The sequence below is a fragment of the Wolffia australiana genome, chromosome 4 (assembly GCF_029677425.1).
Source record: "Wolffia australiana isolate 7733 chromosome 4, ASM2967742v1".
Lineage (NCBI taxonomy): Eukaryota > Viridiplantae > Streptophyta > Magnoliopsida > Alismatales > Araceae > Wolffia > Wolffia australiana.
Genome location: NC_135838.1, coordinates 7480001 through 7497719, shown reverse-complemented (window position 1 = coordinate 7497719; position 17719 = coordinate 7480001). Strand labels below are relative to the sequence as shown.

Genomic DNA, 17719 nt, shown 5'->3' with positions numbered 1-17719 from the left:
AATCTCCTCGTCTAATGCACTTTCTAAAAATTCCACCGTTCAGTCTACTAAATATCTTTTCTACCCTCCTGATGGAGGTGGGTCCCACATGCCTTTTGATCGAGATTTTTATCCTTACTCCGCATCTAATCTACTTAATCAAAATTCCGCCCTGGAGAATTTGAATATCTTTTTCCGGCCTTCTCGGGGCGGGTCCCACAGACCTCAGCCTGTGCCATAAGGGCGATCTCTACCGTCGGATTGAGAACTGACGGTAGAGATTGTCGTCAGCTGGTCGGCCAGCGAGATCATCTCTTCTTCTTCTTCGTCTTCGTCTTCTTCTTCGTCTTCTTCTTCTTCTTCTTCTTCTTCTTCTTCTTCTTCTTCTTCTTCTTCTTCTCTGTGGAGAAGAGGAGATGGCGGGGTGGGCATGGCGGAGGTGGGCAGGAGCGATGGTGGTAGTCTTCTGTGTTCTTGAAAAGGCGTCGGGGATCTCAGTGGCCGAGAAAGATGCAATTTGCCCTCTTGTTCGGGGCTATGATTCATTTCTCGCTGGTGTCCGGGGTTGGTGCCCTGCCTGGCGAATTCCAGCCGCCGGGGGATCGATCGCTGATCTTGTTGTCGTCACGGAGGTTGTTAGTTGATCGCCGAGGATTTTCTACCTCTGATTTATTCAATTTTTTTCTGATTAATGCCACGTGCCGATCGAATTGGAGCTAAAACTGACTGTGGTGGAATTTTGACGGCAAAATGGAGGGAATTTGATGGAAGGTTAAGCTTCGCGGGTGTTGATCAGTGGAGCGATCTGATCGAAATCTTGGAAAAACTCGTTGGCTTTTGGCGTTGGTGCGGTTATAATCTGGGTCTAAGGGATTTTTTTTTACTCATGATGTTTGATTTTGGATCATCCTTTTAGGACAGTTGCATTTTTAATTTGAGGAAATGTCATCTATCAGAGAGTCAAGTCCCGGGACGTCATTTGGATTAGTTATCTCTTGAAAACTTTGAAAATAAACTTTTTTTTGATAACGGGTCGCCTTTGAAATTTCTTAAGACACAGAGTTCTTCATTTTTCAGTAGGCGTTGATGTTCTGCGACTTTTTTTACTTTTCGTTACCTGAATTTTGATAATTCGATCTTTCCTTTTTCAGATCCAACAACGTTTTTCTGCCATCAATTCAATTCTCTTCTCAGAGTACTCCGTTTTCTTTTTTTTTTCGAAGAAAAGTTCTCCGTTTTGATGACATTAAATGAAAATAAAATGCGCGATCATTTTCAATTCTGTTTTTCAAACCCCTCATTTAATCTTCTTCTATAGATGTAACACGGGTTTTTTGATCGTGAGATATTGCATTATATCATCTCTAAACTGTTTATGCTTTTTTAACAACTCCTGACAACAAAGGTGTCTCATTTTTTATGTAGATCGTGAGATAAATGTGTTGTTCTTTGTAAAACTAAACTAGATTGTCCATGGGAAGACTCTGGATAAATAGCGACGGCCAATTCCAAATGGCTGTTATTTATTTTTATTTTTCCAGGCAGTTAATCGAAGCTATCCTAAAATTTCGTTATAAAATTGATTTTGACTCCTAATTATCGATGTATTTATCGGGGATTTACTGATTCTTTCAGACCTCTAGTCATCTATCCTATCATGGGCTGTTAGGATGTAGGTCTACTAATCTAAACCGTTGTATGAAGGGTGTAATAGAGTGAGGACAGGGACGGAAGAAGAACTGGTGAGAGTCAGTAGACTCAAGGGAGATGAGTGACAACCTTTAAAATGCTTGATGCATTATCATTGTCTGTTCATACTGTGTTCTCCTGTTGATTATCTCTTTCTGTCCCCCCACTTCCCAATTATCTCTCTATCTCTCTCCTGTCTGTTCTCCTGTCTATCTCTCTCTTCGTGTCCTCTGCGAGCCTGTTCCATGACAGATAGAAAGGGACCCCGACTGTGGTTCTGACAGAATCTTATTTTTAATTTTTAAAAGAGCAGTCAAGAAAGTACCATCGGGTGCAAAGAAGTGTTCTGTGGGTCCTCAGGAATCTTATATTGCTTTATCTGTGTGTTCCAGGGTAAGGAGGCGATACTGCAGCAGGCATTGAACATTGTTCAAGAAAACAAGAATGATTATGTTGCTTTGCTCTTCTATGCATCATGGTGTCCATTTTCTAAAGCCTGCAAGCCCAACTTCAGCTCTCTGTCTCTGCTCTTTCCTTCCATCCGCCACTTTGCATTTGAAGAATCCGCAATTCGGCCCAGGTTTGTGTCTGAATTTTTTTTTTGAAGAATGAATTTCCAAATTTTTTTTTATAGTGTTTCTAATCTTTTCAATTATTTGGCCAGCATTCTCTCCAAATATGGCGTTCATGGATTTCCAACACTCTTCCTCATAAACTCAACCATGCGCATTCGTTACCATGGGCCTCGAGATGTGCCTTCACTAGTATCTTTCTACAATGATGTCACTGGTAATGCTCTGTTCCTTTTACTTACATAAAATGTTATTTTTATTCAATCAGCACTTTTTTTTCTTCAAGCGACAAACACTTCGATTTTTGGTATTTTTATGTAAATTTAAACCAAGCAGCCCTTTTGTTTCGTTTTTCCATGATGGCATTATTTTTTATTACGATGGATTACTTATTGACTCTTGCCTGAAGCAGAAAATACTTGATTGATAAATTAAAAAATCTCTTTAGTTATTTCTTCTAGTTAGTTTTCTTAGTGTGACATCGTTTTTTTTAAACGGTATGGAAGGCAAAAAGCACCTAAACAATAACCCAACCCATCATATCCAGGGGCGTTTGAGTCCTTTGGCCAGCTAGAGGCATTTTTTGTTGTTTTACCTTCTTGGGGTATTTTTCTCATTTTCCATTTTAGGTTGGTTTTTTCATAAAATATATGTTATCTTTCCTTGGGGAGGGCAGCCGTGAAGTATCATTGATGTGAAGTTTCTGTTTCCCTCTCCTGTTCCCACTGTGCCCAAGTCTCTTCTGTCCGCTACGATCCCTGCCCTCCCTGATTATATCCACTTCACTGCAGTTCCAGGCAAATCATCTCCGTCTGATTCCTTCCCCCTCTGCTCGGCCTCTCCTCTTAATCGTCCCCCGATACAGATATAAATAAATGCTTGTATCAAGCAATACCAGACCCTTGGAAATAAGAAAAAACCTTAAATTCCCTTCAGAAAATTTCAAAACAATGTGACAAGTGTTTATTACCTGCCCTGCTTTTCCATTGGATGACGGTGACTCTTGAAAACAAATATTGGCACAGCTTCTTACTGTTTTTCGGATTGAAAATGGTGCTTGTAAAGATAACCAAAATTTGCCGTGATTACTTGAACAAAATTCCCATCCAGCTCTCTGTCTCTTCTATGCCCGTTTTCAAAATTTCCCGCAACTCTCCTTCCATGAAGCAGTTGGTTTCAACTAGAATAATGGCTAAGAAATTCCATGAATAGTAGTACAAGATTATAGGGGAGGAAGAGAGTACAGGAACAGAGATCATGAACGTGGAGAAGAAAGGACAAACGTCCTTGGAAGGTTAGGTGAATTGATTTAACCTTTCCATTCTGGATTGGGAATGCCCCCCACCTTCTAGCCCTGGTTGCTGCGACAAGTAATCCCAAGAAACGTTGAGGATTACTCATTGCCAATTTCCACATTTACTTTACAGGTTCCCTTATTTGGGTTGACCCGTGTCATGCCATGTTGACCTATGACGTTTTGACCTCCAATAAGTTATGGGTAGACCCGTATCATATTTGTCCAGATTTCCTCTCCATGCTCCTTAAATTTGATAATCTAGACTTTTGTTTGTTTCTGTATTCTAAAATGTGCTTTTGAAATTAAAAAAGTGTTCAGTGAATGTTGTAACCAAAGTTCCAATTATTTTCCTCACATTCGACCTACTTATATGTTTCCTCTGACATTTGCCGTAATATCCTATGAATATCTAATTTCACCAACATTTGATAAGCTAAAATTTTGTAGATTTTCATGAATCAAAATGATGCTTTGGGAATAAGGCAAACTTCTCTTGGAATATTTAAACCTAAATACCTGTGTAATTTACATCAAATTGTGAAGTTTCAAGTTTGGATTATAAATTTTCTGTAGGCATCCCACTGAGGCCATTGGATTCAGCCTCATGGAAGAAGATTCATCCGCTGGTAGACAGCTGCCCCTTCTCATGGGCAAGGTCACCGGAAAAGCTGTTACGGGAGGACACGTGGCTGGCCTTGGCAGTGGCATTTGTCACATGCCGGGTGGTGTTCTTGCTGGCGCCAGCGGCGCTTAGCTGTGGCCGTCGTGCATGGCGGCGCCACATCAGCCCTACAAGGTGGATGAGGCTGTGGGACGGGTTTGTGGAGAAAGGGGGGGTGTTCTTGGGAAAGCTGAGGCTGAACCCTTGTCGACGGCATAATCTGCAAGAAGGGGCCAAAATCTGGGCACCACATTCTCTGGTTCCTCTCAACATGCGGGGAGGCCGAAGAGAACATGATTGACCTTGTTTTGCCTTGTAAAGTAAGCTCTCTCTCTCTCTCTCTCTCTCTCTCTCTCTTACTCCCTTTCTCTATATTTATTTTAGCAACGTGGGAAATGGGTCTGATTTGAAGCTAAGCTGTAAGCAGTGGTTCTTTTGTCTGACAAAGCTGTTTTAAAAGATAAAAGGTCCTTCTGATGCATGCCCAAAAATGATTGATCTCGCTTTCTTTTGATGTTTTTTCCATGGAAAGATATATCTCTCTCTCTCTCACTGTTTCTGTCTCTGTTTTAGCAATGTCAGAGATGGATTGGTTCGAAGTTAAGATGTAGGCAGCAGATTGTCCTGTGACAAAGTTAGAAAATATCATAGGTATTTTGATGCATGACCATGATTCAAGGATATCAATATCTGTCGACATTGTTCTGCCTGCTATGTGAAGAATACATTCTCTCTCTCTACTCTATGTTCTCTCTCTCTGTCTCCATTTCTATTTAGAAATATAAGAGATGGCTCCAGTTAATGGCTTGGATGATTGCCTTTCCCTCACGAAGAAGTTGTACAATGTCATAAAAGGTATTGTGATTCGTGCTCAAAATGTATTTCGATGTAGTTTTGCAGTTGAAACAAAATTCTCTCTCTCGAAATCATCTTTTCTATCCAAGTTTTGGAGGCGACTCAGGTGGAAGCTAAGATGGAAGAAATGGCTAATGTCTGACTGGTATAATTTTAAAGGTCAAAAGCACTATTGATGGGTGCTCTATATTTCTCAAAATGCCTTTTCATGCTATTTTTCTATCTAAAAAGTTCTATTTTTTTCTTTCTATATCTTTGTTTAGCGTGTTAGAGATTGATCTAGTTTGAACCAAGTTGTGTAACTTCTCCAAAGATCACGTTTTGAAAGTTGAAAGAACTCTTTCGATTTGTGCGCAAGGATGCTCTCATTGCCTTTTGATGTTGTTTTGCCATCCAACGATCTTTCTACTGCCATTTCTTCCTCTACCACGTTGGAGACTGATTATGTTTGAAGTTAAGACATGAGCAACATGTGTTCTCTAAAGATATTTAAAAGCTAAAAATATTTCGTAAGTGCTCAACCATACTCACAAGATCATAGGACATGATCTTTTCTTTATCAAGCATGACACAAATAACTCTGGTTTGAAGCTAGGAAGTGGACTTTATGTGTTTTATCAGATAATGATAAAGATATAAAAAGTGTGTTTTGGTTCGTGTCCATGAATACGTGGACCATCTTCCAAGTTTGCTTTTATATATAAAAGTTTTTCTCTTTCTTTTCCTATTTTATGTAAGAGATGGCTCCAGTTTGAAGGACGAAAGAAGACTATAAATTCATTTCTACGACAATGCTCGGATTTGATTATAACTCATTTAATGGGCAGCAAGAACACTAGGTACTTCAAAATTTTGATTGATGTAATGTTTACATTATTGGGGAATCACATGTTTATTTTAGGTACTTAAAATTTCATTAACAGGGTCGAAGGCTCCTCATCTGATCTTGTCATGGGTGTTTTCCCAATCCAGAGTTTCATCACTATTTCCTTATCAAGTCTCAAGACCTCCATAGTAAAACCCAATGTAATGGGGGTGATACAACCATAAATGACTAATAACGAATTTGGCTTGGAAGAGTAAATTCTTGACAACCAAGGCTTCTACAAAGGGGTAAGACATCTCTCAGTTCAGCCTCAAAATCATCTTGTTTAACCATTTAAAATATGTCTAACAGTTGTTTTTTAATCTTCCCTATATCTTTCCACAAATCCAATCACCTCAATCAATTTCCAAACTATTTTCAACCAGGAAGATACATAAGTCAACACAATGTTGAATTTATACATAATTTTCTCACTTAAGTCAAATTTGATCATCTCATATAATCATCAATTTTCATGAATGTCCAGATTACTTTCACCCACTGAATATTCAGTCTAATATGTGAGTCACTGCAAGTAATTTTCTCATGGCCCTTTCTCAGTATATAATTTCACTTAAGTAATTTCTGGCATGGAACACATTCAGGAATCAGATTAAGGAAAAAATTTATCATTAGTAAAAATCAATAGCTAATTTCTTCCTCTTTTAAATTAGTATAATTTTGTTTTATATTTCTTGGTGATTTTTCTTTCGCTCCACTTCAGTACTTCTGATGACTTTGAGATGATTTTCCCACTTGTGTAATTCCCTAGATTAGGGTTTCACAAAAGAGACGGATAAAAGAGGAGTAATTTAGTGTTTTTGAATATATAGTTTATATTTAAGATTTACTTGGGAGATTTTTTATGACATTAAGGGATCATTATATATATAATAATTTAATCTAAATTAAGGAATTAATAAATTACCTTGGCCAGAAGTGAAATTGATTGTGGCAGAAACAAATAGTGCATATGCACAACATGATGAGTCAGATTCATGGGGGTCCTGTGACTGAAGTGCAATCGATCACGTGCCCACATGCTGAAAATGTCGCAGAAAGAAGAGAGTGGTTCACGGAGTCTACACAGTCAAGAGGTTCAGAAGTCACTGAATGCTGATGGTAGATGAAATATTACAGGTATCTGCTATCAGAATTTTAAGAGAAGGCAATTTGCAGTGTGCGAGAGAAGCAAATAGAAAAGGCTATCTTAAAAGCATTTGTGTGATAGCTAGGTGTGTCAACCTCATGCAGGATAGGAGAAGGAGGGAGTCAACCATGTACTTAATGGGGACATTAATAAATCATAAATTAGGATTAAAATGCTATTTTAAGGGTCTGCTATGTAACACAGTTTATAATATTTTGTTACTAAATGGAGAGTAAGTACAAGTCTAATCCACAGCAAGAAGGTATTGAAAGAAGTGATTTTATAGCATTTTTTATTATTTACATGAATTAATTTAAATAACAATAAAGTACTTAAAACTAGTTTTAAAATACTTTTTGTCCCCATTAAAAAGTAATTTTAATAAAAAATTACTTTTTGTTCTATTCTATGTGAATAATAATACTTTTACACTACTTTTACAATTTTTTCGATTTTTCAGGGGAATAATTGAATTAAAAATAAAATTTTAAACTTCAACCAAATGTTGTGGGCAGCAGTTGTGGAATCCAGTGAACAAAGTGGATAGCCCTTGGGTGGAGTGTCATGTGGCAAGAGGCAAAAGTAGGCTTTGGTAAGGGGTATACAAATTTTGCTGCAACTTTTGCCACGTCAGGAGTGTTTGAGTGTGATTTGATGCATTGGAAAATTCTGGATATAGGCTATATTCCTCAATGATAAATTTTAATAAAGGAGAGAGAAACAAGTGAATAATTAAAAGAGAAACACATACCTATTTGTTACACCAGTTGGGACCCAAGATTGAATTCTTCCTTATTCCTTTGCATATCAATAGATTTGAATGCTTTCTCTCTCCATATGAGACCCTTAAGAAATTATGTGCTAAGGCTGAGGCAATGTATTGGGACAAATTTCAAGTACTGGATACAAAGAGTGGGGTTGAGAAGTTTAAATAGCATAGCCCTAAGGTTCTTCAGCGCTTGAATCAAATTCCAACAAACTTAAGGAATTGTTATATCTTTCAACCTAGCCTGGATCTACATTTTATTTTATTTTTAACTAGAAATAAGCTTATAAATTCAACTTTATGGAGTTAGTTTGACAAGTCATGCCTCCTTTAGACATGGTCTATAGAGACAGTTAAGTGGTGGCTTTTATCCTCTTGAATATTGAGCCATCTATTCTGATCCAGGTCATGGCCTAGAGTTTTCCGCATCCCCAATTTTTATCTAGAATTAGTATTTTATTACCAAAATCCTACATCGAAATAAATTCCAAGAAAATGGTTAGAATAATCTGTTTGATTCAAGAGAATAAAGTGGGGTTAACTTTATAAACAAGAAAAATCAATAAATTGGGAAAATACGTAATTTCTGTTTTATTTTTTTATCATTAAAAATTCATAAAATTATAATTATTAAATTATGATATAATTATCACTATCTATGTGATCCTCAGATTTTGACAGAGATTTGGAAAGAATTTTAATGTGATGGTGAGAGGGGGGTGAATGATAAAAGAAAGGTATGTTTGTAACTACAAATTGATAGGGCTATTTTGGATGCCAAGGAAAGGAGAACAGACATGAAAAGATATCAATTCTAGGTTTATAACTAGTAGTATCCGTAGTTAATTAGAACAAAATCCTCATATTTCTTCATATTTAACTATTGCATGAAAATGCATAAGAATGGGGTAGGATTTCTCATGGTTTTTCTTGGTTAGTAGCTGATAGGTTGAGAATAAAAAATATGGTGGTACAAATTATAAAATATATTATATAATTCCCTCAAATACTTTTTCTCATTTGTACTATCCTGAGATTATCATCCTTATTTATCTCAAGTCTAGAAAATGGGTTCCAGATCCAAATTTTGGGATAGATCCACAAAATACAGCATCACTTCATTAAGACATGAGTGCACAAAATGCTTGATTTTGGATTGAAGGGCCCTTTTGAAGTCTGAGTTTTCTCTTCGGAGTTGGGTTGTGGCCTGGCATGATCCTTTTCTTCTTTTCGCATAGTTTGAGCTTCATACAGGGTTTTACTGGCGTAGTAGATAACCACTGGATTCTTATGCATCATCATTCATATGCATTTTCATTGAAAATAAAGTTCATGCCCATAGGAAGTAAATTGATGAAAGGTTTGGAGATTCATGAACAGTTTTTAATGAATCTCCTCTAGAAGCCAATATGGTCTAGGAAACCCATATGTTGTCTTAGGATGATGGGAAAGGGGATGCTTTTGATGACTTCCACTTTTACTTTGACTACCTCTAGCTAACCTTTGCCAAGGTGGTGCCCCAAAACAACTGTCTCTTTTGACATGAAGTTGAACTTCTCCCAGCGTAACACCAGATTGTTCTAACTTTAAAATATGTGAAAAACTCTTGTAGTTAATTTGAACTGAAGCACGTGCCAGATTGACATATTAAAATATCATGATTCTATTGCTGTGAGTTTAAGTGAAAGAATAAATAATAAATCTGGAGGCTTCGAGTGAAGCCATCGCAAAGCTCGTAAGACAGAAGGCATACTTTTAAATGATATGTATTAATATTGACTCATCTTCAAAAAGAAGAGTGAAAGGCCAAGATCAGTGCCCGTCTCTACTTACCTCTTTGTTCTTCTTTCAGGCAGCAAATGAGCAATTTTGGGTAAGAGCATGGACAAATATGAAGGTAAACCTGATGAGGCTAGGCTGATCGGGTGACACTAGCAGATATCAAGGACCATCATCATTTTGAAAGTGCCATAGCTGAAATTTAATCAAATTTTTTCTTTATTATTTTAATATCATTTTCTTTATGTTAGGATCCAATCATATACATTTGTGATAGATCTTCTGAAGACAATATTCCTACTAAGAGGGTTCACAATACTGAGTATAAAGTGCAAGATAAAGACTTTGAAGTGTATTTGAGGTGTAGTGCAGCTAGAATCCTTAATGTTACTGGTTTATGCAAGAATAGTAGTGAAGTTGATACACACTCGAGTGTAAGTATTCATTTTGGGTTATTTAAGAAAACCCAATGGGGCTAATCATGCCTCTCACACTCCTATTAAGGTACACTTTTGTGCCTCTCCACCAACTCATTCCCTTCAGCTTTAGATTAGTCTTACACAATCCAAAGAAAAAGAAATTATATCAAGGTCTAGCTTTTATGGAATTCATTAGTCACTTTTATTATTTATTGGGTGAAAGTCGTTCGTTGTGGAGGGATAGAAGACATCCTTTGCAGAAAAATATACCTGGAGAACACATGGGTAAGATAAGCACCACTTAAACTTTTGTGCAATCTGAATTTCCTTATCTGCATTACAAACGGCAAAATTCATAAAGTTTGTATAGTGCAACTGAATATCAAATGGAAAATACAGAAGAAAAATAAAACAATATTGTAAAAGCTCTCAATCTAGTAACCGGTTGCAGAGTAGAGTCATCATTGTAGGGTAATTGCCACCCATGTGTTCTACCCATGGTACTTATAGCCACTATCTAGAAGTGACACCCATTCTACATCACTCACCATCGTTCGTAGGAGAAAGGTTGACCTAGATTAATGATCAAGCTAAGGTAAATTATTTTCTGATCTACTTGGTAAAGTTCTTACTATAGTTCTCATAGTACCAAGATGACTGGTTATGGGCACAAAGGGAACTAAGACAAAGATACACAGATAAATTCCTTGCCTTAATAAGTCCAAGTATAATAATTTTTACCTAGTATGACTCTGAAATAAAAGGTGTATGCTAGTGTTATCATTTGTCGATGTTGAATCCATCAAAATCCTGGAACCTGTGTGTAGACCTTATCTTTAGTCATTTCTAGGGTACTAGCAATAATATTAGCAAGCGGTATCATACTATATACATCCATCACACATTGATAAGTCATTATAATAATATTTATGTATCTAAATATTTAAAAGACATTATGACATTTCATTCATTACATATTATTTTCCTTATACATATAAATGCTAATTTACTTAATTGTTTAGAAAATAAAATATAATACCTATAAATGAAGGCATTCATTATTTATGCCTTTTCCATGATGTAGAGTTTTTTAAACATTTTATAGAAAGTATCTGCAGTTTTCTGCCATTTATTTCACAAATAAATGATCTGCTCAATTCATGACATATAATTAGTTTATTTTGTTCAGAAATATTGGGCCACAACGTAAGTAGGCATAAACAATTGATAACATGCCAATTATTAGACTGATATGTGAAAGTTATGTTTTTAATTTTTCTGAAGCGATAATATTTTGATGTTATCAAAACTACAGTGGTTAAACATATTTTAGAGTGATATCCTGATTTTTGTGGATTTTGAAAATCCTGATGGAGCTTCTGAACATTGTACCTAAAAGAAACTGTTTGTTAAAGTATAATTATATTTTTTAACGGTATTTCAAGTTAAAAATAATATATATATATATTTAAGTTAGAATATATATATTTATATGATTTTTTTTGAACTATTTAATGGGTTTGAAGCATCATGTTTTTGCCACAGCATATGTCATGATTCAACATGATTGAACAACTACCAACCATAACTTTCGGATCTATCTAGGGGCATGATGGACAATAATCAGCTGACATCTTCTTATTTATTTAATGTGTAGTAGAATGGACCAATAGAAAAGTAGGCTAGACTAAGATCATAACAATTTTGGTTTGGAGAAAAAACTGCAGGAACATATGTTTGTGCTTAAAACTATGTCCATTTAATCTGCAAGAAATGATCCAAAAAAAAAAGGTAGCAATCCTGAATTTCATTAATTCATTGGCATAGAAGGTGTTAGGTTCTAGAGGCTTAGATCTAGATGAAAAAATGGAAAAAATGTGCAGCGGAAGACGTGCGAAATCGAATGGCATCATTAAAACTATGAAACAAAGTACCTTTGCACGGATCGCATCTGTGATTTTTTGGATCTCAGAGTGCAACCTTTAGACATATCCACGTGATCCTCGGCACGCCCAATCTCCTCCTTGTTGACGAGCCCCGTTCTTTCTCCGTCATCATCATTACATTGTTATGGGGATGCAGAGGGGGTGTGGGGAGATGGGAGAAGAAGGTGAAAGGCCCCTGAACAATTCTGGCGTGGGTGAATTTCGTTTAGGGCCTTCCCCTATTTATACTAAGTGGCTATTTTGCATAAAAACCCCCAAAACTTAAGTATATCTTCTGACGTCCAAAATACCATTTGCATGTGACCCTCTAGGCCCATGTATCAGTCTAGTTAACAACTCCAGCGGCCCAATAACCTTTATTGTTCTTTCAAATTAATGAACTATAGCATCATATAGATTAATTAATGTCGGATCGATTTAACCCAATCGATAGGTCGAGTCTCCAACACATGGGGTGCCAAGCTACACCTTGTGTTCTGGAATGTATGAATGAGTGTGTATCAACTTCCTTCATGGAACATGTTCAACATCGGTTACCGTGTATGTATAGTTCATCATCCACTTGATGCTCCTTGGATGACTTATAGTATGGTCAACTGTCAAACCCTAATCAGTCATTTGAGTTAGTACTGATGCATTCGGAAATCATTGGAGGACTCTTCTTTGCTATTTCACAACCTTGGCCAAGGACTTCATCGCATCGTCTTCCTTGAGCTGTCACCTCTTATACCTAGGGTGGATGATCCCATATTGACCACTCAATCATCTTCGTGAACTTCTTGATGTACCCAAACTAAGACCGTTTAGAATCCCATGATAGAGACTCATTGGCCATAGTCAAAGTACAACCGTCCATCCACAAGACGTCTTTGGTGTCTCATGTCTAAGGACCACTTACACAACCGTGACGTGAATCAAACTTTTGACAGTTTCGTATAATAATACCATTCAGGGATTCATACAGATCAATTCGTGAACTCTTTCCACTAAAGAGCACCCACTATCTATCCTTAGTGTCTCCACACTAATGGCTACGGGACCGGCCATACTCATCATATGAGTGAGGCTAGATAGTGTTATTCTGTCTGGATACTTTGATGTCCTTCTCGTGTATCCTTCAAATAGGAATGTTTATAACACATGCTTTAAGACTAGTGTTCTCTGTATTACGATCTGATCATAATTCACTAAGTCCAATCATGTATTCATGGACTTCATTATAAGCATCACATATACACTATAATGAATATTTTCTACCAATGAACATCAAACGAGATGTGGAATGTATGATTGGCTTTCTGGCTACATATATTTCCATCAAAAGGGAACCGAGGTAATGTGGCATCACAAATTGGGTTGCCACATTACGTACCTCCCCTTTTTTATTTTCCTTCTTTGTGTCTTATTCTAAGCATGGACAATGTCAATCAAGAATGACACCTACAATCATAGCTAATCATTGAAAATAATCTTTCAAAAACCAAGGAGGTGAAACATTAGAGGTGATGCGGTGGTGGTATTGATAAGGAGAGAGTATATTTTAGTTAGATCATTGGCTAGGATTTTCCAAAATTAAAAACCTTGTATCTCATGATCCAGAAGGCATATTTAGCTAAAATTTTGAGGGAAGCTTCATATTTTTCCCCTGTTCCTTCCCATGCATGACATCTAATAGATGAGGCATCAAACATGCTCAAACTTGTCATTTAATTCACACCTTAGATTTCAATGGTGTTGGAATGAGAGTGAGTTTAGAGATCTGTTAAGCAATGTTCTTAATGTTTTAGATGTTTGAGGTAGAATAATAGGTAAGTGGGGAAGCCTACCTGCATCTGCAAATTGCCAGGATCCTTATAGAAGGTAAGGACCAAGTGTGAGTCATTTTGCCTTACATTCTTTCATCTTCATCAATGTCATTTTATTATCACATTACTTCCCCTTACTGTCCTCACTCATTATATCATCCATACCCATGCATATTTATACCCATACATGTCCATCTCTCTATCTACCTTATCCCATCATTGTATCCTTACATCATCCTTCATATATCTGTTCTTTGTTCTCCTTCTCACATCAATGTCGACTATCTTACATGTCATATTAATGTTTATGTTCTTGCTATCTCAGCATTTGGATCGTATCAATATTTCATATTTGATAAGTATCTCAGCTCATCTCGTCTCTTTAATAATCATTTGAAGACTATTGAATTCAAAAGTTTCTTAATTATCACTAGCTGGCCATGTTTTCATTAAAGTAAGGCTTTATGATTTTTTTCATGAAAATCACAAATAGAAAAACACACATTAATTAAGATATCCCTTTAGGAGTTTACCAACGGTGGGTCAAATGGATCTAGTTTCTCAGACTAGTTTGTGAGCACATAGCCAAACTGCAGGACATCAAAAAGAGTTAATGGGTGGGGAGTGCAAAGGAGGCCATTGGGAAATAAATATGGAGGCATAATGTGAGACACAAAGACAAGCCTGCAAATCTAGAGTCTTTATTATGTAATTTAGAATGGATGTTACGTGTAGAGTGGATATTGGAACATTGAGATATGAACTAACTCAGTTGACTTGGCAATGGTTGTTTTATCTTAGATTTCAGTCAGCCACAGGGTATGCGCTGCACAGTTATCAGGCGATTTTATTGTTGAGAATAGTATTTTTACTTTTTATGGTATTATTTTAGCTTACATCTACCATTTAGAGTTTTTTTATTTGATGTACTATTTTGTGGGAAGCAGGATGATTTGGTTTTTAGGAAAAATCTAAAGGTAGCACGAAGAATAGTACACATTTGAATAAGATAATAATATTTTTTATGGTTCATAAAAAATCTAGACCCCAATGATGTCATGTGGATGGAATAAGCTTCGTTTTGACCATGGCTTAGTAATATCTAATCATGGGGATTCACATTTGTCTTAGCTGAAATATCACAAGAAGTTTACAAAGATAATTTGATGGTCCTGATGAGACCTTGATCCCTCCATTGGAGAGAAGATTGATTAAAGAAAGATTATGCATTCAACTCCCTATCTAAGGAAATGGACATAATGGACAAGAGGGTTCCCAAAAGTCTCCATTATGCATCATTAAAAACTGGCATGGCTGATTAAGGTTCAATAATTAACCATACCCAAAGACCTTTGATAGTCTAGTGCAGATGAAGGAATATAAATATATAGTAAACAATGATGACAAAGGTTCCATGCAAGAGTTGATACACTTATGTGCATCTTCTGGAGTACGGGTTATGGCTTGGTACCCTACTGACTGCCAACTGAACTTATCAATTGGGATAAATTAAAATTTAACTCGTGCGGATGCATCTAGAGGTCAGACATATGAACAAATTGATGTTACACTTCAAAGGAACCAACTAAGAGTTCAATCTGCTCCACACACAGTGATATGATCATGTTATGTATAATAGTTTTAAATCTCATTTAAATTAAAACTAAAGATTTTCAATCATTCATAAATGATAATTAAATATTGTCAACCATACTCCTTGAACCAAAACTTAATGTCTCAACGTTCATGGCTAAGAGATGAGTACGACTCATCATAGGAGCGAAGTGTTATTCTATTCAAATATTTCAATGTTCTTCCATAGTACCCTTCCACTAAGAATTTAGAGCACATTTCTAAACGCCAGTGATATCCAAATTATGATTTCATCATAATACATTTTACCATAGAATGTCATGGAGTTGACTTTAAGAAATGGTCCTATAGGAAAGTATTTTTAACAGGATCTCACCCTTGATATTGAGTTTGTTCCAACAGTCATCAAGTTTCTAGAACAAATTCATGTCCTTTGAATTTTTGGTTCGCAATCTTTATGAGTGGGAAATGCTATATTCTTCCCAACCATATTATGAATTCACATGAATTGACATAAATCCAATTTAGACTCATGATCCTGTTCAACCGAACAATATCATAAAATATACCATTATTAATTGCTTCACTCGCCAATTCATAAGAATTTGGATTCAAAATTCGAACCAAGAGAGGAAGGTGCCCCAAAGTGACAGTTTATCTCTTTGTTCAGTGTGTCCATGGAGTTTATGCTTTTCTGAAATAAAAAATCTAAAATTTTAATTATCAAAATCTTGTTTCATACTTCAGGAGTAACAGTCAAATGTTTTCTATTTAACAGCGTTTAAATCGTTCAACAACAAAGTGATAACGTCTTCTAAAACCAACTTCTCTTTTTTGGGCGATCGATGAGAGATTAACACTCACGGAGCATCTAGAGTAAAGATTAAGAAAATGTTAGGTGTAAAATTTTGAAACCAAAATATTATTGGTCGATCAATAATATATAATTTTCTTATCAAATCACAGTGACATAAATCTTCCATTTTTTAATTAAGTTTACATTGGATGTGAAGGTAACACATACTTCTTGAAGAAAATGCAAACAACGGAAACCCAGATTCATAGATGGTTTAAAAAGACCCTTAACAAAATATGCAATATCTTAATATACACGTTCAAACAAGTCCATAATAAAATATTGATCGCTTGACTTGCGCGACCAAAACTTCCATCAATTCGATTAAATCCCGAGGTCTAGATTCACTTTTCCATTCCTGACGCTTGCAGAATTTTCACCAGCGAACTGAGATTCGAGGAAGAGTCGTCTCCAGGCCTCGTTGCCTTTAACGCCTCTTCCTTCCACTCCCATGACCTCTGCTTCATCTCCTTCCCCTTTTCCCCTTCCATGAGCTCCAAGATAAGACTCCTCACCTTCTCCCTCTTCACGTCACCGTCAATCTCCATGCCAATACCCCACTCCGCACAGGCGTAGCGGCAGTTGGTCTGCTGCTCAGCGAAGAAGGGCCAGCATAACATGGGTACCCCGGCGGAGATACTCTCTATCGTCGAGTTCCAGCCGCTGTGAGTCAAGAAGCCGCCCACGGAGGGGTGAGCGAGCACCTTCTCTTGCGGGCACCAGTTAGCCAGCTTGCCTCTATCTTCCACTTCTTTCAAGAACTCTTCGGGGAGAACGGCTGTCTCCCCTTTGACAAGATCAGGCCTGATAATCCAGAGAAAGTCGTAGTTGCTACTGGCTAAACCCCAAGCGACCTCCACAAGCTGCTCGTTGGTCATCACCGTGATGCTTCCGAAGTTAACGTAGACGACCGCGCCTGGCTTTCTCCTTGAGTCTAGCCAGTTAAGACAGCTCTTGTCTTCCTTCCACATGTTGGAGCCGATGTCGGCGAGGGGAGTCTTGATGAGCTGCTGAGAGAGAGGAGAGAGCGGCCCAATGGCGTACACGGGGGGAAGTATTCTCTCCATGGCCTTCAGAACTTGGCCTTCGAGGCTCTTGAACGTGTTCAAGACGATGGCCGACGCTTTAGATGCTCTTTCCACTTCTCGCAGGGCGAACTTGACAATAAATTCTTCCGGGTTCGTCGTCCTAATGAAAGACGGAAAATCCTTGAGGCGTAGATTGGGCATTCCTGGTATCCAGTCGACGGGCGTGTCGAGATACCCGTTCGTGAGGCACGATAGATCTGTTTAAGAGCAAGAAGTTTACGAACTCGTCATGCAGCCCAAAATTCCGCCCAAGAGTAAACTGGAAAGAAATGGAGATAGAAATAAACAGAAATACGTGAAAGTTGGAAAAAGTTAAAGCAGAAAGAAAAAGAAACATATCAGAAATAAGAGAGGGAAGAAACTTGTAAAAAGAAAGTAGAGACGGACGAAGAAAACCAA

The 17719-nt window shown here is 37.1% G+C and overlaps 2 protein-coding genes across 4 annotated transcripts in view; one reads left to right on the top strand and one right to left on the bottom strand.

The window, feature by feature from the left end:
• Nucleotides 1-358: 358 nt before the first annotated feature.
• Nucleotides 359-5957, top strand: LOC144701785 (5'-adenylylsulfate reductase-like 3). Of its 3 annotated transcripts, XM_078573546.1 has the most exons (5): nucleotides 359-614; nucleotides 2061-2248; nucleotides 2333-2457; nucleotides 4111-4518; nucleotides 4772-5957. In XM_078573546.1, exons 1-4 carry the CDS (start codon nucleotides 396-398, stop codon nucleotides 4497-4499), a joined length of 921 nt encoding a protein of 306 aa, XP_078429672.1. In that variant the 5' UTR covers nucleotides 359-395; the 3' UTR covers nucleotides 4500-4518; nucleotides 4772-5957. The 3 variants fall into 3 exon arrangements, with proteins under 3 accessions (XP_078429672.1, XP_078429671.1, XP_078429673.1); XM_078573545.1 differs by lacking the exon at nucleotides 4772-5957 and having other exon boundaries at nucleotides 4111-4679; XM_078573547.1 differs by lacking the exon at nucleotides 4772-5957 and having other exon boundaries at nucleotides 361-611; nucleotides 4111-4679.
• A 10460-nt stretch (nucleotides 5958-16417) lies between these two features.
• The window catches only part of LOC144701782 (7-deoxyloganetin glucosyltransferase-like), a 2034-nt gene continuing 732 nt past the window's right edge, over nucleotides 16418-17719 (bottom strand). Inside the window, exon 2 of the mRNA XM_078573541.1 lies at nucleotides 16418-17517. Within this exon, the coding sequence (XP_078429667.1) occupies nucleotides 16577-17517 (941 nt within the window). The 3' untranslated portion in view covers nucleotides 16418-16576. The remainder of the gene's footprint in view (nucleotides 17518-17719) is intronic.

Bases quoted from the DNA above. Each gene is read 5' to 3' on its own strand.
- LOC144701785 (XM_078573546.1), top strand. From the start codon at position 396: ATGGCGGGGTGGGCATGGCGGAGGTGGGCAGGAGCGATGGTGGTAGTC. The intron at 615-2,060 runs GTTAGTTGATCG...TGTGTGTTCCAG, and splicing joins TTGTTGTCGTCACGGAGGTT to GGTAAGGAGGCGATACTGCA. The intron at 2,458-4,110 runs GTAATGCTCTGT...AATTTTCTGTAG, and splicing joins TTTCTACAATGATGTCACTG to GCATCCCACTGAGGCCATTG.